Here is a 23220-nt window from a genome sequence, read left to right as displayed (position 1 = left end):
AGCATCCATTTGTGGACTCCAGTTTTGAAGCCTTAAATTTTGCGTTTTGGCTGTCACCATCTTGGATTTTTGGAGCCAGTAGTGACCATATTAAGACAAGAAGGTGGAGCTGTGGACTGAGGGGTGGATCTTACTTGTAGACTGTGGTGACTATGGCCGGGTGTCAGTACTTGATACCTTTAAGGCATTGACAAAAATAACCCAGTACCAAGCAGTATTGAAACTTTTCCAGTCAAACTATACCTGCATTTGATCTTTCTTTGCACCGAGGGTCTGATCCCAGACCGTCCTGACCCCCCACCGGATCAACATTTCTTTTGCTGCCATATCTGGAGCCAATCTCCTCCAGCGAATGGTCTGTTTAACATGTGCCTGCTCAGCATAAGCTAAAGCAGTGGCAGCGGCTAACACCCAACACTTAGCCATTAAATGGTCCCAAAATATTCAACACTAAAATGGCTCAATGCAGTCGTTTAACCTATTAAAAACTGTCAGGTGATGTTAGCCATGTGGTGCTGACAGTTAGCCCTGTTACTGTGTGTGGCAAGGTGAACTCTCGCTACTATCCCTGGCATGGAGCTCACACTCCCGCAGCAGTGACTACAACCTATACAAACCGTGGTGTAGTGAAGTTGGGCGCAGTGCATCAACAGAATTTGCAGTTTAACGTGCTGAGATGTCACCAAAATGCTCAAAAGTAGGGCTCTACCACACCACTCCACTCAAATTATGGATATCGAATGATGTACTCCATTGGTATTGGTATCATTGTAAGAGTACAGGCATTTGTATCAGTACTGCAATTTTTCTAACTATACCCAGCCCTGGTGGTTACACCTCAAACCTGTCACTCAAAGCAGTCAAGCCCTTGGTTTTGCAGGACTTTAAATCTTAACAAAATTTAAGTAGTGAGTTAAACATTCATCCCCCCTACAGACCAAAAAATGTGTTTTTGTACCAGACTGTAAGCATGTTAATTTTTGCTGTAAAGTTAAGCATGTTAACATGGGGGAACTAACTTAATTTTGGAGCCATCCTCAAGTGGCTGTTAGAGGAACTGAAGTTTTTGGCACTTTGCACTGGCTTCATTTTTCAGTCCCAGAAGATGCCGCTTGGTAGCGCTCCATGTTTTCAATCAGGAATGGTATTTCCAACAAACCATTTCAGTGAAACTGTCAAAATGTCAGGGTATCTCTTAGGTGTGGTTTGTGAATATACATTTCACCCATCAAAGACAACGTGTTACATGTCTTGTCTTGTTCTGCAGTATTGGTCTCAATTACAAATCCTCATCCAAGATTTTCTTAATAACTTTGAAAGCTGATTCCTTTTTCCGCCCTCCTTGGCTGAATCAATGACTGATGTTGACAAGAGCCAGAAGGAAACACTGCAACTCGAACTCCTTGTCTCTCTTCACCTACTGCCCTGCCTCCGCAGCAGTGACAGACCTGGCAGATATTTCACACAGTACATACGTCAAGAGAAACCTTTCCCTCTTCTCTGCCACATCCTCTAGTTAAACAGTTACTTCAGGAGACTCGCTCAGACATGCGCACACACATGTACACACCGCACAGCTACACATGTGAGAAAGCACACCCCCTTCTTGCAAGCCTCTGCAATGCAAAGCTCCATATAAGGACATGCTGATGATGTAATGGTCCATAGGCAGGGAGCACATCCCTTATTGTTTGGTCTGACTGAAGGAATGCCCACATTACAGCTACTCAGAGAGTGAGACACACACACACAGAGGAAGAGTTGAGGCTCGGGTGTTGTACGGCAAGATGATGAGCTTATGGCAGTGAAGCCGGGAAAGCCTTTGGCACAGGTAGGCACACTGAACATTAGTAGGAAAAAGTTTAAAAACTTTTTAAGAGTTGTTGATCTGGTGATTGGCTTGGAGACGTACAGATGTTCAGAGTGGCATCATTTCATACTGGTGTTCTTGTGTACTAAAGTTTCAAGATGTGTGTTTTTAATAGTATTTCTTTGAGCTTTAGAGAAGGCATTTAGTGTGTGTAGTTAGTGTAAGTTACTTTTAACGTTTGTGGATCACATGTTCAATACAACTAGTCTAAGAAGTTAAAAAAAACTGTAGAATTAAGTTTTCTAAGTCAGCAAAAGTTAAACAAAATCTAAGGGAGTTCAAGTTTTAAATGCTTTTTAAAATGTGTTAAATGTATATAAACTATGACTGGAACTTCATTAATGTCTCTAAGCAAGAAGTTGTATTATATCAATGTAATTTCACATTTAATTCAATTTTATACGACCATAAAGAAATGCTGAATCACATCTTGATTCAGAATCCTTAAATGCTGTGGTGTTGTTTATCTGTCATTGCAAACTTGACTGAAGATAAGAAGTATTCAGACAGCAATGAATCTCAGTGTTGTCAGATTGTGGTGTTGAGCATGCCGCATTTATAGCCTGTAAATTTACTGGGTAAGAACTGTCAAGGTAACATAATTGTTTAAATACTGATGATTTAGTTTTGCACGCACCAAGATACCAAAATGAAAAAGGATCATGTGGCATTCCAGGTGTATAGTAAAGAAAAAAGACAGCATACGGCAGACACTAGACAACATATTTTAGATATAAACTGCATGTACAGCCCATTTATTCAGTATTTTAATGAATCATGAACATTTGGTTGCTTTTTATGATCAGATTAATTCATTTCTTGTCTTTCCTGATTGACTGTGGTTGTGAAAATCTTTATCTAAAATGAAAAATGAAAATAGTGACTCTTGCTCTGATTACTGCCAACAACTTTTACTACATTAATGAAACGGATACTAATGGAACAAAGAGCTTCTCTTGCATTAAACAGCAGCTATGCTTTCAGGAAATAATAATCTGTGGTGTTAATGGAGGACTCATGTAGCATTTGGCATTTTGGAAACACTGTATAATCTAATTTATTCATACACACACAATACGAAACTGTTTTAGGACACATTTAGGTCTCCACCACTCCATTAAGCATATCACCACTATGGGTAAGTTAATAAATATCCGAGGTACATATTTTACACATGTTGATTGCACTTTCGGGGTATATCACTTAGCCTGTGTGGACTTTACATCCAGTCCATGCACTGCATCAATCACCCCCCCCCCCCCCCCCCCCCCCCCAAACTCAGTCACACAAGAGAGCGTTTGACCCACCATCCACACGTTAAAGCAGAGGTGTAGATGTGTGTGTGCAGGATATATCGGCCTGTACATACATGACCTAATCACTTGTGGTTAGGGAATGACATATGGAACGTGTAACACTGCTTTAAGCAGCGGGTGAGCCACAGTTTCCAGCTTCAGGAGCCACGTAAAGAGAGGGAAGCCCTCTGTAAAGCTGTGGCTGGTTGTGACTGCTCCCAGCTGGATGTTTCCTTTTCTTTATTAATGGCATTCACTTAAATTTAAGAAAAATATATAGGTGAAACAAAGCCACAAACCTGTAAAGTTAGGAAATCCCAATTTGGAGGCCTAATCCACCAAACAACTCTTTGCAAGCCATTTTATCATGACACCTTAATGGCCCGCCTTGGTGGTCATGCATCCATTTTTAGAGGAAACCAATCTGAAATTAGTGCCTGTTGCAAAGGTTCTTCAGGCTGCAGAGTGGGTGGTAAGGTGCCTTGTAATGTTGATAGCCATGAAACTGTTATGTCACCAACTTTATGTGCAGCACTTTACAATTCATTCCTCCAAAATAATGTTCTCTCAAGCTGCTCTCTAACAACACTCAGATAAAACATGATGGGGGAGGAAATGTGGACAAATGCTATTTAGATCAGCTGTAATATTTATGTGCTCCCTGAGCGCATATAGCAACGGCTTCTACTGACTTATATTAGATGGCGAAAGCTGGTCTGATGAACTACTGCTACTCGTTACAGTATGATTGGTCTCTGACATTAGTTTAGGGTCAGCTGCAGGATGATGTTTTTTCACTAAAGGTCATCCTGTCTTTTGTGCCTCCAACTATATGCAGACTTGCAAATCTGCAGTAAATTATACCAACACGAAAAATGGTCTCAGATGTGGATCTGCTGGCCAAATTCACTCATCTATGTGTGTGTTCCTGATGAGAAAAAGTTCAGGAACAACTGATCTGGACTAACATTTCCTTACGTACCGCAAAGTACATCGGGAATAGAGCAATATAGTCCCATAAAGAGCTACAAGTGATTTTACTGCTGTGAGGCGGGCAGTGTGTTTGAGCGTAGGAGCCGTGTAGTTTCCTCTGAAGGGTTTGCTTTATTAGCACAAAGTGCCCTTGCATGCAGCATACAGGCTTATTATCCAGCTCAGGATTTAGATGTAGTTTAAAACAGAGTGATAAGCATAGTTTTCAGTACAAGGGAACAAAGTACATTTCTCTGTCTATTTCGGCTGATGACATCACTAGAAAAACAGGGGGGGGGACTGAGATAAGACACTGAATAAACAGTGATTACAGGCGACAGGCTGGTTTGTAAGAGAGATGTCTGCTTGTTTCACTTAGCAACTGCATGTCTCTACGTACACAATCCATTCAAAGAAAATGTCATTTTTCAACACATGCATGTTTCAAGATAAGGTCCCTCGCACGACACTCTTATCCAAGGTCCTTGAGAGTAAAGATGATTAAAGTGTTTTATCAACACTGCTTGCAGCCAGTATTACAAGGGCAAACTTAAAGTCAATAAAGCTGGACAGAAAAATAATCTCAGCACCTGGAATACTCCTTAAAGAATAAAGAAGGAGTGTACAAAAACTTTAGGTGGGATTGGGTTTTGGTTTACAGCTTTAGTTGGAAACCATAATGCCCAGTAGCACAAAATGTCAGATCTTTTACTTCAATTAAATGCAGTAGTAGCACAGTGTAGAAATACTGTGTGACAATTAAAGCCATGCATTTCAAATTTATAGTAAAATGACAGAAATATAAGCATCAAAAGATACTTAAAGAACCAAAAATGAAAGTGCTTTAAAGCTGCAGTCGGTGGTGGAGTTAACTTTAACAACTCTATATACCACATAATCTTATAGTTGAGTGTATTTTGTATTAAAGCTGTAGTTTGTAATTTATATAAAATTATTTTTTCTCTAAAACTTCCACTGTATCCTGACACAAGTACACGAGCCAGATAGTCAGTTAAAAATCGTGTTCCTCCTCCTCCTCATATTCTTCCAATGGCAATACTGCATGCAGATGAAAACAACCAATCAGAGCAGAGGAGTCTTCAATACAGCTGTCAATCACTGCTCATGAACTGTTGTCAAAGTGTCAAATGAGGCAGCACTGATCAAATGTGAATCAAGATTCTGTCGCTGTAGTGCTTTTTTCTCGCCTCGGACGTTCTCAGAAACATATTTTAGTGTACTGTTTAGCTGTGAAATGAGAATGTTTGTGACTCAATCGCCATGTTAAAAAGCTAAAACAAGCTTTCTCATCTTAAGGCCTTTGCACACTGAGTCTGTTTTTTTCAGATGCATTTTTCTGGAAAAAAAAAAAAAATCAAAAAAAAAAAAAAAAATCATTACGCACAAAAACCTTACACACTGATTCCAAAGCATTTTATTGTGACGAACTGAATGGACGTTTCCTCTTTTGTCTCCTCTTTAAGTTTTGTACTCAGTGTGCAAACATGATTGACACATAGTGACGTGCGATAATTTCCGACAAAGAAAAAACAAACAGACTCTGTGCAAAGGCCTTACACTAAAATATGTTTCTCAAAATATCTTGAGGCAAGAACAAAATTTTGATTCATATTTGATCAGCGCTGCCTAGTTTGAGTTTGACTACAGTTTACAAGCAGTGATTGACATGACTGACAACTGCGCTTGACACTCCTCGGCTGTAATCGGTTGTTTAGTTCAGGCGTGGTGGATTCGTTCGAATGCCATTAGGAACACTAGGAGGAGCCAGAGGAAACGTATTTCTTCAAAGATTATCTGTCACAGTCTTAGCAAATACAACAAAAAGTTATTTTCATAAAAGTTACCAACCGTAGCTTTAATGTAACCACTGAAGCAGATGACTTTTAAATAAATGTGCTGGAGTGAAATATTAAAAAACATTTGCCCTCAAATTGTAGTGGAGTAGAAGTGTAAAGTGAAATAAAATGGAATTACTGCAACCAACCCTCTGACTCTGACCATACCCTGGTTGAATGGCACATCCTGTTAGAGCTTTATTTTCAGTTTCAACAGGATACAGTTTACATAAAATAAAGTTTACAGCATAAATCATAATAAATAATAATAGTAGGGTATTTGCTTCTTGAAACGCGGCCACAAAAATCTCCCAATTCACCCAAACCACACTAACAATGAATCTTATGCATGTCCCTCTAATATTTTATGCAGTGTTATTTTGTCTGGATCTAATTGGAACACATGGATGCAGTTACATGTGTCCCTGTACCCGCTGCCTCCCTTTAGCCGCTACTGGAGAGAGAAATGACACGCACTCTGCTGCTGAGAAGTGACCCACCCTTCCACACTTACATCATGGCCCACAATGCAAGTGTACATGTGGAATTAGTGATCCCTAAAAGTGTGCGTTTGTGTGTGTGGGGGGATTTCTGTATAAACTCTGTGGGACTGTAATTGCCTCTGGAAGCAGGGGGAATTCCTTTAAATGTATAAGAAAAAAAATGGGGAGGGTAGGTGGTGGTGGTTTTGGTGAGGGGGAGAAGGGCTGATAGTAGAGGAACCCCTTAATTAAAGGATTGTTCCATGCCAGTGGGCCATCTGTGTGGAAATGCCTGGCAGCTGCACACACAGCAGTCATAACATACCATCCTCAGGGACTGCAGGCACTTTGGCCTGGTGATGTGTGCATGTGCCAGACTTACTGACCCTGGCTATGCACTGAAACTGCATCTAATGGCACATGAGCAATGTACCTTGACATCATTTGGGAACTTTGTACCCCGTCAGGATTTTGTATGTAGAGATATTAGGTAAAAGTAGTCCAGTTTAGGAGATTTGACATTACTGTCAGGATTTTTTTGTAGTCTGGATTGGTGATTTCAAGAGTCACTGGTATAAAAACAAACCAAGTATAGACTATCCACAAGTGCTCCTCATTTCAGGATTACATCCAGTGTCAATTAAATAATATATCATTGAAAATTAGTCTTATACTTTTATATATTAAATAAATAAAATATAATCTATGTTTGATAAAAGATTCACCAAAAGGATCACTGCGATTACCATTGAACAATGACAACTTAATCAACGAACATCCTGGGTAGAAATATAATAAGTTTTACAGTATTGCTCATCTTATCTGGTGAGATCATTTTCAGAGGTCAACATCAATTACTGGCTCTGTTTCCGTCTTTTACCATTATTTCCCACAGGACTTAAGCAGCCATATGTCACACCCTCAAATGGAAACTGGAAGTTAAATTCAAGGCCTAATATTTACAGCAGTAACTCAGGTTTCCAAACCATGGGAGAATTAGTTGGCAACAAGGGAACAAAAAAAAGTAACCACAGGTATTTCAGACTACCAACCTGAGAGAGTTAAAGTCAAGCTTTTTATGATGTGTTAAATTTTCCATGACATAAAAACGTTAGTGCTCCTCTGAAACGCAGGGGAAAATAACAGTGTTTATGATGTGTCAGTGCTCAGAGAAGTGGGCCCAATGGGCAATGACAGTGGGGGTGTAGAGTTTCTACAGCACCTTTCATATATACCATAAGCAAATAAAGACTGACATTTTAAACATGGGCTTTAAATATGTGTTGCTCTGAAGTTCACTGGAAAGTTAATTAAAATTATTTTAACAAGCAAATAAATTGAATGCAGCTAATAGAAAATGCAACTACAGGGGGAAAGTAAAAAAAAAATATAATAAAGCAACATTTTTTCTATTTTCATTTACTTTCTGTGTGCAAGTTCTGAATTGGAAAGATAATGTCTGCCTTGTTTTTATCTTCTACAGGTTGAAGCTGTTAATTGATCAAGAAAAGGCCTACCAAGAAAGGAAGGAAGAAGAGAACAACAAAAAGATCAACAGTCTGAAGGAGGAGCTGACAAAACTCAAGTCGTTTGCGTTGATGGTTGTGGATGAACAGCAGCGTCTCACTGAGCAGCTGAACCAACAAACAGCAAAGGTCCAAGAACTGAGTGCCAGTGCTTCACAAGCCCAGGAGGAGCTGAGCTCCGCTAATGCCCGTCTGCAAGAAGAGGAGCAAAAGGTTGTTCGCTTGGAGGCTGAGCTGCGTGACCAAGCCGGTCGGTACCATCAGGAACAAGACGCCATGACTGCCAAGTTGACCAGCGAGGACGCCCAAAACAGGCAGCTGCGCCAGAAGCTGTCAACTCTCAGCAGGCAGCTTGATGAGCTGGAGGAGACCAACAAGACCCTGCGCAGAGCTGACGAGGAACTGCAGGAGCTAAGGGACAAAATTAGCCGTGGTGAGTGTGGAAACTCTAGTCTCATGTCTGAGCTCGAAGAGTTGCGTAAAAGGGTTCTTGAAATGGAAGGAAAGGATGAAGAACTGATCAGAATGGAGGACCACTGCAGGGACCTCAACAAGAAACTGGAGAAAGAGGCCAACCAAAGCCGGAACTTAAAGGCTGAAGTCGATAAACTGAACCACAGAATTATGGACTTGGAGAAACTAGAGGACGCATTCAGCAAGAGCAAACAAGAATGCAGCTCACTCAAAAGTAACCTGGAGAAGGAAAGGATGGTGTCAAAGGTCCTGACCGGTGAGCTGGAAGTCTTGAAAGTGAGAGTCAAAGAACTGGAGGCTGCTGAAAGCCAACTGGGAAAGACAGAGCTGACACTGAAAGAAGATCTGACCAAGTTAAAGACTCTGACAGTTATGCTGGTGGATGAAAGGAAGGTGATGGCAGAAAAGCTCAAGCAAATGGAGAACAAGGTCCAGAACAGCACTGGCAAGCTTCAGGCTGAACAGGACAAAGTCACATCAGTCACAGAGAAGCTGATTGAGGAGAGCAAGAAAGCACTGAGGTCAAAGGCTGAGCTGGAGGAGAAAATGTGCAGTGCCACAAAGGAAAGAGATGACTTGAAGGCCAAGTTGAGTGCTGAAGAGGAAAAGAGCAATGATTTGGAGTCTAAGATCAACATGATGAAGAAAAGGCTGCAATCGCTTGAGAATGTAGAAAGAGAGTACATGAGAAGCAAAGCTAAAGAGGAGCACATCAAAACACCCTTTGCTAACCGCTTCCAACAAGAAGACAACAAAGTAAAGGATTTGACACAGGAGGTTGAACGTCTTAGACGCAAGTTAAAGGACATGAAGGTGGTAGAGGGCGACCTCTTGAAAACTGAGGAGTTTGAATCACTGGAGAAAAGATTCACCAATGAGCAAGAGAAAGGCAAAGCCTTGATGGAGGAGCTGGAAATATCCAGAAAAGAACTTTCAAAGTACCAACTGGCTGAAAAGAAAGAGTGCAGTCAAGAGCATGTTCTCTATAAACGCTTGAAGGAGGAGGAGGCAAAGTCGAGTCATCTGACCAGAGAGGTAGCAGCTCTGAAAGAGAAGATCCACGAATACATGGGGACAGAGGAGTCTATTTGTCGCATGAAAACAGATCACTCTACTCTCCAAAGGAAGCTGACCCAACAGGAAGTCAGAAACAAAGAACTGGCCAGAGAAATGGAGACACTCACAAGGGAGCTTGAGAGATATAGACGCTTCAGCAAAAGTCTTCGCCCTGGCATGAATGGAAGGCGCTTCTCAGACCTTCATGTTTCCACCAAAGAAGTTCAGACAGAGCCTCTTGACCTCATGTCTCCCAACGGTAAGACAATGGCCCCACTGGAGCGTGCTGTGGTGAACGGTAAGCTGTATGACGAGAGCGAAGCTGAGGAAAACGCAAATTACAGCAATGAGCTTCAGCTTACCAAATGCAGCCCCTCACTTATCAATAGTGTCAATAATCTAAACAACATGAGAAGAGCACGAGTGCCATTCATTAAAAACAAAGACACACCCCATCAGGTGAATGGCAAAGTGCAGCCGCGGCAGAACGGCAACCATGTTCAGGCTGGAGATGTTGTGTTGACCCACAGCCCTGGCCAGCCTCTGCACATTAAAGTGACTCCTGACCATGGACATAACACAGCAACGCTAGAGATCACCAGCCCGACCACAGAAAACACCCAGTCATTCACCAGCACTGCCGTCATACCCACAAGCGGAGGTCCACCCAAACAGAGAATCACCATCATCCAGAATGCTTCCATATCCCCTACTGCTAAATCCATTTCCCCAACGACAAAATCAAAAGGTTCCCCAATCTCTGATGAGCCATGTTCACCAGACAGAGCCCTGTCACCTTTCACTATGGCCACATACTCAAGAACAATGACTCCAGACTCTTGTGGCTCTGTAACACCAGACAGAGCCATGTCACCTATACAAATAGTGTCAGTGACAACAGGCACCCCTGAACGCTCCCACTCCACTGAGCCACTGGAGGTTGTCGGAGGGCACGCCGTCTTCCGCGTGACCCCAGAAAGGCAAAGCAACTGGCAGGTCCAGAGGTCAAACAGCTCCGGGCCAAACGTCATTACCACGGAGGACAACAAAATCCACATTCACTTAGGGAGCCCCTTCATTCAGAGCATCACCACCCCAACGCAAACACTGAGTCCGTGCCACGCGCCTGGACTCCAGGAGCAAAGGACTCAGGTGCTTGCAAATTGCAGCACTCCTACTATCAAAGGCAACAGCAAAATCACAAGTAGCATCATGATTAAACCCACCTCCACCCCAATCCAAAGGCCATCACAGATTACAGTAAGTAATGTCTATGACTGACCTGATAATCCCCAAAACCCTCCATCCCATCCTGTGTTACTGAACCCTGCCCATGAGATCCAACTCAACCATAGACCCTTATACCCCAGCTCTATACCCTGATACATTTACACGTCTGTTTTACTTGATTTATGAGTTTAAACCAGGGTTTGAATGTTTCCTTTTTATTTTGGTTGGTTTGCTTGGTTCTGTGTGATTAAGTTCAAATGTTTGCCTGCATGAGAAAACAATACCATTTGAAAGCACTAGAAAATTTTGATTTGATTTGACATAACACCAGGTTTTTAACTTATATGTGCACTTACTGTATTGTACTCAGTGGCTAATTTGCCATGTAGTCAGACTATTCACACTGATGTATCATACCAGTTTTTATACTTCATATTACACATACTGCATTATGATTAAGTTGTTTGGTTTTCTGAGAATTAAAGTGTGCAAAAAGAAGTGTTATGTTTTATAGTTTGTCATCCATGCTTGCCAATTTCATTTATTCACTAAATCCAGCATGTTTTGAATGTGTAAAATTAAAAAAATAATCTGAGCAAAATGCGATTAGATTGTAATCAGTTGTTTGATTTGATTTTTTCATGCATGCACAGTAACTTTTTAACACTTTAGATTTCAATCAGATGTGTTTATGTTAGACAGTTTGTGGTCAAAAGATCACAACTCAGATTTCAACTTAAAGACTGTCAAGTAATTAAATAATACCCAAGTGGAAGAGTTGTCTGAAAAACCTTTGTGCTTATACTCGACCAAATTACAAGACAAAAAACCTTCTGGGATTCTCACGTTTGCTTGCTCGAGTTAAAATCATAGGCTGAAGTCATAGTTTCTTCTTACATCCAGGACACAGAAACCCAAAGACTGAATGAAAACCAGCGTGATGTGAACTTGGTGTTTTCTTCATGGAAACTCTGCTTGAAACCTTTAAACCTCAGAGTGCTGCTCCATGAAGCTGCTGGAAGAGGTGAATCTAAAAAAAGTGCATGATTTGGTAGAATTACAGCTGCTCTTTTCCACTAGACTTTCATATATTACTAAAACATGAAAGTAGGTTACTAAAACATGGTTATAATTCAGATGAGATCACAAGATTCAACACTCACGTGTTAAGTTTTCTAAAAACACAAATTAAGACAAATTGATCTCTTTCTTGTCCTTGATGACGACAGCCTAGTCGCTAGAAGAAAATGTTGGCATTATACATTTCTGCACACCACATGTCACTCAAATCATATCAATGTTTGTCAACTGTTAAAGACCAACAAAAAAAACAACCCAGGTGTGATTTTGCAAGTCATTGCTGTGTTTCAAGCAGCTTTTTTGGCACCAAACATGGGTGTTTTGTTGTGACCTGTCACTGTTTTTCTAGCAACTTTTTATGCACAAAAACTGAGAAACTGCTACTTTTCCTCCCTGAATAGTGGCTCAAAAAGCAGTTGCGTTTTACTGAGATGGCGCTGCTTCTCTGGACGGGATTGTGGCCCAAAAAGTGATTGTTTTTTAAGCCCTGTTTCCACCAAACACTTTCGGTATGGTACCTTTGGAACCAAAAGTAACCCTTCAGACATGGTACCTAGACTCTAGCTCTTCCACTGCAAACAGTCCTCTTAAATGTAGGCGGGGTTGTTGTCACTCACTGCTCTGCCGAACTGAACTGAATCGCACTGCACTGCTTTTCTGGCCAATATTGTGCCACCTAAACGGGGTATTTTAAACAAAAACATGTTATTTGCCTAACCATTACCAAGTGGTCTCTGTGTCTAAACGTAACCACACGTTAACCACAGCATTGCTGAAACATGAAGTTTCAAAGTATCCCCTACCTAGTAACATGCAAATCTAATGCATCTGTGGGTTGCATAAATGTTCTATGCCAACATATTTTCTGGTGATTGGGTTGATGACAAACTAAATGAGCAGCAGATCAAGGCAGTGGTTATTAAGGCTATAATTTCAGTTTTCCTTGGCCATCAGCCACCATGTTGAGGTGTCCTTGAGCAAGACACTCAACCCCTACAGGGTGCTGGGCTCTAAAAATGATCCATCTGGCATCAATATAGCATGACAAAAAAAATCCTTAAAATCAAATCTTTTAGTGCCAAAAAGAGAAAAACTGTCCTTGCTTGCCCATTCTTGTGAGTGCTGCTACCTAATATTTCACTCCAAGAAACACTTTAAACATCAGAAAGCCCCTTCTGAAAACCTGATACAATGTCTGGGTCTTAAAAACACTCGTGCATTTGCTGATAGCTTAACCTCAGTGGTCTTTTAGCAGAAAGTCTCACTTAGCTTGCTGTTCGTTGGGTAGTAACTCAAAACTTCTGTTTTATTTTGCTTTCTGCCATGAATCATGTCCTTTGAAATGAATCATCAGGACAACTTACGAATGTTCCTCCATGTAAATGCATTCTTCTACATGTGGTTTTATGTGCCCACAGTGGAAACGATACCACGTACGTGCGATTCGTTTAAATTAAATCTGTACCAAAGGTCAGAGGATGATGATGATGATGATGATGAGGAGATGGAGACTGAAAGAGAGGAATGGAAGGGATGTGGGAGAGGATACAGTGGGGAGGATGTGGGATGATTTTATCTGTTGCAGCACATTCATTAATGTCATGTTTCAACACAAAGGAGATGTAAGAAAAATCTTAAAGACAGAATAATTCCAAAATTGAATAGCCACAGAGTTTTTCTTCGTTTTTGGAATCAAAGTGAGAATCTGAGTCATAATGCAAGTTAAGTATATGAATATATAATGTGCCTATTAACTATGACAGCCTGAAGCCACTGAGAGGTCTGAATCTGTACTGAAGTGGTGCTTCACATGCATGTCTTTTTTTTTTTTTTTTTTTTTTTTAACAAGGACGGATACACAAGTAACCTAACATTTCAAACAAGAATTCATTGTGCTTTATCTGAGTATTTCAGATGGATTAGCTGGTTTTCAAAGAATGCATGCAGGGCAATCTGATACGCACTGAATATATCGGGGGATTATGTGTGAGCGCATCAGACACTGGCTGCTGTTCTTTGCTTCATACTCATCCAGAATGCTAATTGAGTTCAACGTCTACCTGATAGAGAGCAGAAGCTAACAATGCTGACTCAAACTCTGCATCAGATTTTCTCCTGACTCTGTTCACTGTGTCGAAGACGAAGCATCCACATTTGAGGACGACTGTCCAAAGATATGAAGTCAAACAATGTCACTTGTGTTCCAGCGTCCATCCTCCTTCCTTGTTTCCTAAACTCTTGTGTCATTTTCAGAGTTCCTGCCGCTGAAGACAACTTAGATTTCTGACTTTTTAAGGCTTTTTTTTATATTATTGGAAATGAAATTTAACCAAAATTGAAGAAAGAGAGAGAGGGAAAAAACACAAACCAATGTCAATTAATCAGGGTTAGGGACAATTTTTTTCCCTAAATGTTTATAATAACATAAAACATGACTTTTTTTGGTCAAGATAAAAGTTAGATGATCTACTTAAAAAAATAAATATAAAGAGTGGAACACAATTAACATATTATATTGTCATAAAGGTATCAATTTGAAAAATGTGATTAGATGATGTAAATGTATACATGTGATGTTGGTTCCTCTCTCCTGATCTGTGTGATATTAATGCAAGAGGTATTTGGTAAATACATTTTAAAAAAAATACATGTTACACATTATTTTGAGATTTTAAAATATAATGTCAGAAAACAAATTGTTTGGAAATTCCTTCACATTTTACCATTTTTAAGACCACACATATGCTCAAAAAATTGCAATGGTGCTCCTACTGATTTTTACTCTAAATGCATTCAAAAATCATGCACAAAAAAATATAACAATGTTTAAAATGCTTTATTATGTGTTATTTTTTCTATCAATCTGAGAAAGCGAGAAACCACCTAATAGTAAAAGTGGGCAACGGCAACAAAAAACATGAGTTAATTTATTTGTCATGAATGTATATATAATTTGTATTTGTCATGACTCAAAATAGCCTACATTTCTGAAAAATCTCCAAAAAACAGTTTGTTTGAAACCTCCTGAGATTAATATTCTGTGCAAATAACCAGTAAGATGCATATTAAACTGACTGTATCATTAGAAAATGAAATCACAACAGTCTAAAGAAGAATAAATCAGAACGGTATTTCCCTACTCATGTCCTGATGACACCCAGATCCCCTGTCCAGTCCAATGGACAGATTAAAAAAGAAAACAAAAATCCTGAGTAAATGCTATCAGCCTTTCATATTTTGATGTGCATAAGTCATACAACATCTCATGTTTACTTTAAAAACTGATAAAACACAAAGTATGTGCTTTAAATGGAAAGTTTGGATCTTCTTAAGTGTATGAGGTACTTATCATAGTCAGTGTATTACATACATGCACTATTGTGGAGGGGTCATCAGCAAAATATATTTTAGCCACAAGAAAATAAAAATAAATAAATATATGAATATCTGTTGAATTGTATGTGATATTTAGGGTATTTTCACTGCTTTACCTTGCTGTCATACAGCAATGTCCAGCAAGGAAATGGAGTGTTATATTGCGCTTTTAAAAGCCAGACTCCATTAAGAAAAACAGTTATTTAACATTGCTGAACACAAGAGCTGCTGGTCTAATGCTGCCTCTATCTTACTTACTTTGTGTTATTATGTGACTTAAACATTTAAAAGAGTTAGTTAGGATTCATCAAAATCACTCAATAACACAAACAAACAAACTGTTCGAGGCAGCTGTACACCAGCAGCTCCTGTGTTCAGCAAACCAAAATCACTGCTTTTGTCAGTGGAGTCTGGCTTTGAAGAGAGCTACACCATCGGAACGGGCTATCTGACAGTAAAGTAAGGTGGTTACAATATTCTCAATGTAGCGTACACTTGAACTGTTGTAGATTTTTTAGGTGGGCCTTTTCTTTAGGTAGCTAAAATATGTTTTGCTGCTGACCCTGTCCACAGCAGTACATTGCATAGCTTCCGTGTCGGCACACCTGCTGCTTCTCCAAACTGTGGGTGTGCCCACAAATATCTACTTTATGTAATGCACTGACTATGGATAAATGCCCCATAACACCCCTTTACAAAAAATCTGAAATATCCCTTTAACAATATGATTAATAGATTAAAATGTGCCTCATGCTTCTATCTTGCCTGAAAAAGTGGGTGTGGCTCTAATGCAGTCTACTTTTGATGATGTGGAACACCGCCCAAGTTTGTGCACTTGGGCAGAGTCTGATGACAGTGACCATAGATATCCTAGATGGATCCGAAAGAGTTAAAGTGTTGAAGCTTGAATGTGATGCAACATCACTTTTTGTTGTACAACAAGCAAATGAGTATCTCTGTAGTGACAGCTTCTCCAAAATACAATAAAGCGTGCACCAAATGCTCAGTGTCATTTAGACGGAGCAAGACAACTGTTGCAGTAATCCAACCCAAACACACACACACACAAACCAGTGTGACACGGAGGAGATGATTAAATCAAGCATTAAATTGAATGAGTGTGAAGGAGCGCAGCTGGAGAAACCGGATCCAAAGCAGTCTGGGCGCAATGAAATGATGCAGAGGCTAAACAAGATGCTATTCATTAGACCACTACTTGAGAAAGCATCCAACAGCTGGGATTACTGTCTGCAACCTCAATTACCCTCTGACTCATTTTAGACTTATTCGATTCACAAACTGAACTCATCTGGTCCAGCCAAGGATCTGCTCACGGTATCCCTGCCAGACTGATAAAATGAGTATCGAGTGACGCTCTGAGAGCCAAAGGGTGTCTCATTGAAAAGCGTACAGTGATGCTTCTGTTGGCTGAGAGCGAGGTCGTAATCACACAATGATACTGCTGATTAAAAGCAGCATTTTTGGGGGTCAAATAAAGCATCAATAACACCAAACACCGTGATGTAATTTTAAACAATCAGCTACTGATGTGAATAAAGTGCAGCCAAGAATTAGCACACTGCACGCCAGAAAAAAAGACAAGTGCATCACACTGCAGGCTAGAGCAGATTTCCTCCTTCAGCCCTAAATGATACTAATCGCAGAGGAATTTGCTCACCTTGACCGACCGGCACAATAAAACAAGGGAAGGGCAATAAACAGCGCTATGGGGCCTTTCTCTAAACAAAAGGCTCCACACTGAGTGTGAGAGGGTAGACACTGTGAAGTAGCCTCTCTCCCAGTGCAACACAAGCACCAAAACAAACCTCATGTTTGGTTGCCATGGAAACAGCCGGGCTGGGATTGCAGAGTGCGGGGCAAAGGAAGTACTTAGTTGAACTCCTGCTGCACCACTGATATACGAGAGAACAAAGCCGCACATTAAGGCCTCTTTCCATGTAAAATCAACAACACTCCCATGACGTGGAGCCCATACAGATTTTCTGGCCCATTAGCTTTGCTGGAGCGCAGGCCCCACTTATTCTGAAATGTACACCCCGTATGAATATTTAAGGATAGAGTTCACTGCAGGTTTTTGTTAATTCTCAAAACCTCAAGCCGCACATGAACACGTCCAAGTGCTTTTCTCAAGTGAGACGTTTGCTGTGTTGCTTGGGAATAAAGTGAGTGGTGTGATGAAACTCACGGAAACACTGAAAAAGTTTCAATTTCACTCAGCTGCAGGAGTGTCAGAGAGGTAGCTCTTTGTCTGTTGCAAAAAGCGTTTTTGTTTCAAAAGGGAACTGAGACTGGGGAAATGGCTCTTAAAGGGGAACACCACCTAAATTAAGAATTACAATATGTTATTTCCGTGGACTAGGGAAGTTCAATCAGTATCTGTGAACATGAGCTACTCTCTCAAAGCCAGAAACCAGAGGAGGAAGTTTCAAACTTGTGATGTCAGAGGGTATGAATTCTAGAGCTGCTCCATAGACAGTGAATGGGAGCCTGATTTTATGGGCTCACAGAGTGTTTGTTTTCTTTTTAAACCCAAATGAGATTTATTCTGTTGTAGTATTCTAAGTTCTGAAACAGAAAATGTACCCATATACTCAGAACATTCCCCTGGGTGCTCTCAGTGTCACCTACGTATAACATCTTTCCCAGTCAACTGTCTGTGGAGCAGCTTCAGACTTTATACCCTATGACAGCATTGGCTATTTATGATTACTTGGTACTTATACTTTGTTAGTGGGTAAAGCAAACAAATCTGTACTCATAATGAAATTCTTTATTTTCCTCCAGGACGTTTTCTTTTTTGGTTGTGGAATAAATAGCTAGCCTCACTAAGGAGACTCAAGCTTAGCCATCGCTATTGAGATTCAGCAAATTGAGTTGTTGGCTACACATTTATACAACTGGAAAATGTAAGAATCACTTTAGGACTACAACAATGATAAATTAAAATGCTGAAAAAATAACATTCATTCATATTCATTTTCATATAATTTTTGTCAAATGCACAAGGAGCCACTGGAGAGGGGCTAAAGAGCCCCATGTGGCTCCTGAGCCACAAGTTGCCTACCTCTGCCATATGACATCATTGAATTCTAGTTTTGGGATTTGGCTGAGAGATTTTCATTTTTACTAATAATTTTGTTCTGTCTTAGACCATAGGGGAAAGGTGTTTCAATTTTGAAAAGGGATGAAGATCCACTTTAAAGGAAAAGTATGTACGAGTTAGGGGGATTTGGTGGCATCTAGTGATGAGGTTTGCACATTGCAACCAGATGTAACTTCTCCCGATCAGGATGCCTTTAGTGTAGAGCTTAGATTCTCTGCCCGAGCCCGAGCCCGAGCCCGGCCTGCGGGCCCAAGCTGGGTCGGGCTGGGACCCCCCACCCCTCAGATATCAGAGAGAGAGAGAGAGAGAGACAGACAGACAGATATGAGAGAGAGAGAGAAATGGCTACAGGGTGGGGGTTGCAGTTCACACATACAGAAGGGGGGGGGGGGGGGGGGGGAGGAGATAAGTGGGAGGGACAGCGGCTTTCTGTGCCTCCAAAAAATATGCCCTATTCATTCAGTGTTTACCCAACACGCTCAATACATGGACATGCAATGACAAATTGTCATTAACTTATTACGTTATAAAAAACGATGAAAATATGGACTTACCCATGTTTAACATGACCTGTTGAAGTGAAAAAACGAGTACTGACGGGAACAGACGAGTGGAGTCGATGTTTAACCGGCACGGAAAGTGCAGGAGAAATGCGCTGCCTGTGTGGACAGTCAAGCACCTGCGAGTACACTTGCAGGACTTCCGCGGTACTAACGTGCTTGGTGTGTCCTTAGCGTTAATTATAACAGCCAACTTATTGAAAAATGTCAGGTTTAAATCAGGCTCAGGCCCATAATTACAGTTAATTGGACGGGCCGAGCTGGTCCCGGACATAACGTGCACAGGCTCAGGCCAGGTCGGGCTGAATTTTTTGGGCCCGATCTAAGCTCTACTTCAGTGTTCATTGTTTAGGAGGGTTTTACCAAGAGCCCATTTATCCACAGAGGTCTCAATACAAGATTGTCATTGAAAAACCCACCAGACTGCAACAAAAATATTGAAATCAAGTAAAAATGATTTCATATACCTGTCTTTTATTTTTCAGTGCCGATGTATCCTTTTTTTAATGCCAAATTTTATATTTGATGCCAAAACTTACTGTCACTCTTCTGGCTCCATACAGTCATTGTGTCCTTGTAAAAAGGAACTGCCTCTCAATAGCCTTCAGGCTTTAAATGATGGTTATAATAATCTAAAATGCTGCAAAAATATCAGTTTAAATGGATTATTTGAGGTGGTGTAGAAGAACATCTTTGTCAGTACATTTTGCTAAAGTAGGTGCTGAGGAAAAGGAAGACCCAAGCTGTGATAATGTGATTTAAAATTACATTATGTGCCAATTAGATCCCTCGATAAGAAAAAAACTGCCTGCTGAGTGTTGCCAAGAAGTAATTTAGAGTAATTTAGTCTCTGGAGAAGAAAAACTATTGGCATGGAAAGAGAGAAAGAGACACCCGACTGCTCATTTGTTCGGGTGATTTTAAAGGTTCTTGAAATTCTTAAATATATGATATAAGGAGTTGCTGTTTTTTTTTTTAATTATTACTTATAGAGCAAATTTAGTAATATTATGACACAAATACAGGGGACTTTTCACCAAATGGTGCCCTTTGTATGCTGTAACTTTCCAAACTTGCACTTGATTTTTTTTTTCTTTTTCAGCACTGTGTCTATTACTACATATGTTTAAATATTTGAAATGTGTCAAGGTCAATCTCAGGCCATTTTATTTATGTTTTAACAGGTTTCTCTATGGAAAATGGTCCATACAGTATAAGTAACTGACTGAAAGTAATAGGACTGATTTTTTAGCCTAGCACTGGGGTCAGGTACCTTTATTATCAAAAGAGCGTTAGGATAACAGGACTGAGTGAAAACTTGGGGACACGACTAATATGTGCATTTTAACTTACATATTATGAATTTCCAATGAGAACATTTTATGTTTTATTTCTAAATTTTAAAAAAGGTATCTCAAGGGTTCTTATCACTACATTTTATGGTGAACCTAAGTGTTATAGAGTGGGGATTGGCTAAAATCCTATTTTTCCCCAGTGTTTTAGGTCGTTTTTACATGATGTATCTTCAAATTGCATTAGGACAAAGTGCAGGAAGCTCTGCTTGATAATATAATGTATTATACAGATACTTGCATATTTATGCATGTAATGTCCAAGGGAGAGAAAAATCCTGGAAACATTACTACTGCATTAGATGAGTGTGGTTACGCACACAGTAGTTTGGATAATTGCTCATATTAGCTCATATAAGCCCTGTTTATATAATTCACTCTATCCTGCTGGAGGATTTGCAAGAAGTACACAAAACATACTGTAAAAGAACGCAGAGCGTCTATGGCTCAGTATGCCGCCTGTTGCTGAGGTTACTCATAATTGTGGAAACATCTTATCACGGTAAACAGGATATGGTTTCCACTGTATAAGGGCCGATCTACAAGTGATACAGCCTCAGTATGCTGGCACGCTGCTGCACATGTAAACACCATGATTGAAGTGTGATTACACAGTAAGCAGAGCAGTGAGTTGTTTTAGAATCTGAGAAATGCGATGTTTCCCAAGATATTTCCTTTTCTTGTTTGCAGATTGTGCTGCGAACGCCAAACACTGGTTTCTAAGCGACAAACACACTGTTATTAATAATAATGGGATAAGCTGGGACTATATTAAGGGCAGCAATGAAAAAATGTTTTCACATTTCAGACAGAAATCCCTAGTTTTTTTTTAATGCAGTACAGGAGGTAAATAATGAACACAAAAACATTTCTATGGCTGCAACTAACAATTGTTTTCATTATCAAGTCATCATCTGCCTATGTTTGCGATTAATTGAGAAATTATTTTGTCTATGACGTATCACAAAAAAAAGAGGAAAATGCCCTCTATAATTTAAAAGCTTATCAAAACAGTTGCCTCACACATTTCTCCTTATTTAAAATACACACACTCCCTCAATATTTAGAAAATGTGCATTTGCACAATGTTGAATAAGTGGTTCAGCTACATAAGAGGGTGCCTGACCGTGTAATGCTCTGTAAGAATGAAAAGTTAGTTAGTTTCTGAAGTGGATGGCGTCAGAGTCTTCTGCTCAAAAAGTTATGAAATGATCCATTGTGGCTTACAAGAAAATCCCTACGCTTGGGATAATACTACAGCAAACTGAACAATATGTTTCAATAGTACCTAACTCTTAGCAAACTAGGTCACCTCCCTGTCATGGAATGGTGCTGCTAACTGATTTAGCATTAGCTAGCTCACATGACTGCACAGGGATTCATGTGGAACAGTTAGCCTATCATTAATGTTGTGTACTGTAAATGATATGAGTTTTTATATGAATAGGCTGGTTTATCTTTGCTAATAATATGCTGGATTCATGTTAACATGTATTTTCAGACCATTTAATTTTTGAAAAACAAAATGCAATTAAAACATATTAAATTATCAAACAATAATTTGGAGGCCTCCCTGCAGTAACTCTGAGGACACCCTGATATGGACTCCCTGTTTAAGACCTAGAAAAAGGAAAAAAAAGAAGCTGTCTTTCTTCTAAAAGACAAAGTGCAGCAGTCATGCAGTAAAAGTTTGGCCCTGTGGTCATTCACCATTCATAGAGTATGATTTGATATCATCTAGTGGTCACTTTAAGTATTGCATCTGATCTCAACTGAGCGACTGGAAACAATTCAGCCTGTGGGGCAGGTCAAAATCACGGTTTGTATCTTGTGTGCATATAACTCTCTCCTGTCTCCCATTTTCTTACCACCTCTTCCTCATCTTTGCTGCACAGTACAATATCACCACTCTTTGTCTGACTTTACTTCATTGTTTTCTGTCTGTGTTTCCCCGCAGATACCTCTAGAAGCATTCCGACGACCAGGACCCACAAGAATCCCCAAGCCGAAAGGCTACAGCTCCCAGAAAGGGACAAACGGCACGGCAGCAGGCCTGGGACAGCAGAGCAAGAGTCAGCCACCACTCACTCATGTAGCCAATGGGAAAGAGCAGCCCACACACATGGCTGCAGCACACAACAACAACAACCCAAACCTGGTGAACCGCAGACTGTGATATCAGTGATGCTTTAAATCAGCCAGTCGTCAGATTTGTTTAGATGTTTTGGGACAGAAGGTCAGGTTAGATTTCACAGACACTTAAATCATCCTCATAGTTACTTCAGATATCAAACAGAATATCTAACAATCTAAAATGAAACTATCTGGTGACTGCAAAAGAAAAATAACAATCAAACTGTCCAAGTAGCGCTTTATTCTTTTTTAACCTTTTAACTGTTAGCTATCCTCATCTGTGGTGCTCTGAAGACAAAATACAACAGATCTCTGTATCAATATGTTCAATGTATACACACTGTATTTGCTGTAAATAAACCTTCAACACATTTTAGAAAGTAGTTCCAGTGTCAGAGATGTGTGTGAAGATGTCACTGTGATGGAAACAAAAGTGAAGAGTAATACTAGAACATTAAGTTTGTTGTATGTACTTGACTGAAAATGAATGTTTCTTTGTATTGTTGGCATTTATATCGATCTTTCAGTACTTGATCTGTTGAGGTGTACAGATAACAACACAGCCATTGATCTATTTCTAAGGATGGAACACGTGGGTATTTTTTAAATAAGTGGCAATAATGTACATAAGTGTATAAGTGATGTGTTGTACCGCAGCTCATTGATAGTGATAATATCTAAAATGTGACATTTGTGTTATTTTTGGTTATCAATAAAGACTTTTTATACCTGGAACAAGAGAAATGTTTGACCTTATTATAAAAAATGCTGCATATATTAATCAAAATAAAAACATTAAAAAAACTGTTAATCAAAGCTCATTTAAAGGATGAAA

At 39.9% G+C, this 23220-nt stretch overlaps 1 protein-coding gene across 2 annotated transcripts in view; it reads left to right on the top strand.

Moving 5' to 3' along the window:
- The window catches only part of filip1l (filamin A interacting protein 1-like), a 107601-nt gene extending 84472 nt beyond the window's left edge, over positions 1–23129 (top strand). Inside the window, exons 1-3 of one of the 2 annotated variants that reach the window (XM_033615696.2) lie at positions 1684–1831; positions 7959–10791; positions 22210–23129. In XM_033615696.2, coding sequence (XP_033471587.1) covers positions 8074–10791; positions 22210–22428 — 2937 coding nt within the window. In that variant the 5' untranslated portion in view covers positions 1684–1831; positions 7959–8073 and the 3' untranslated portion in view covers positions 22429–23129. Of the gene's footprint in view, positions 1–1683; positions 1832–7958; positions 10792–22209 lie in introns of those variants that run through there. The other variant, XM_033615693.2, reaches the window with a different exon arrangement.
- The last annotated feature ends 91 nt before the right edge of the window (positions 23130–23220 follow it).

Source organism: Epinephelus lanceolatus, chromosome 24, assembly GCF_041903045.1.
Source record: "Epinephelus lanceolatus isolate andai-2023 chromosome 24, ASM4190304v1, whole genome shotgun sequence".
Taxonomy (NCBI): domain Eukaryota; kingdom Metazoa; phylum Chordata; class Actinopteri; order Perciformes; family Serranidae; genus Epinephelus; species Epinephelus lanceolatus.
Note: the sequence above shows the minus strand (reverse complement) of the source record. Positions and strands in the feature narration are given on the sequence as shown.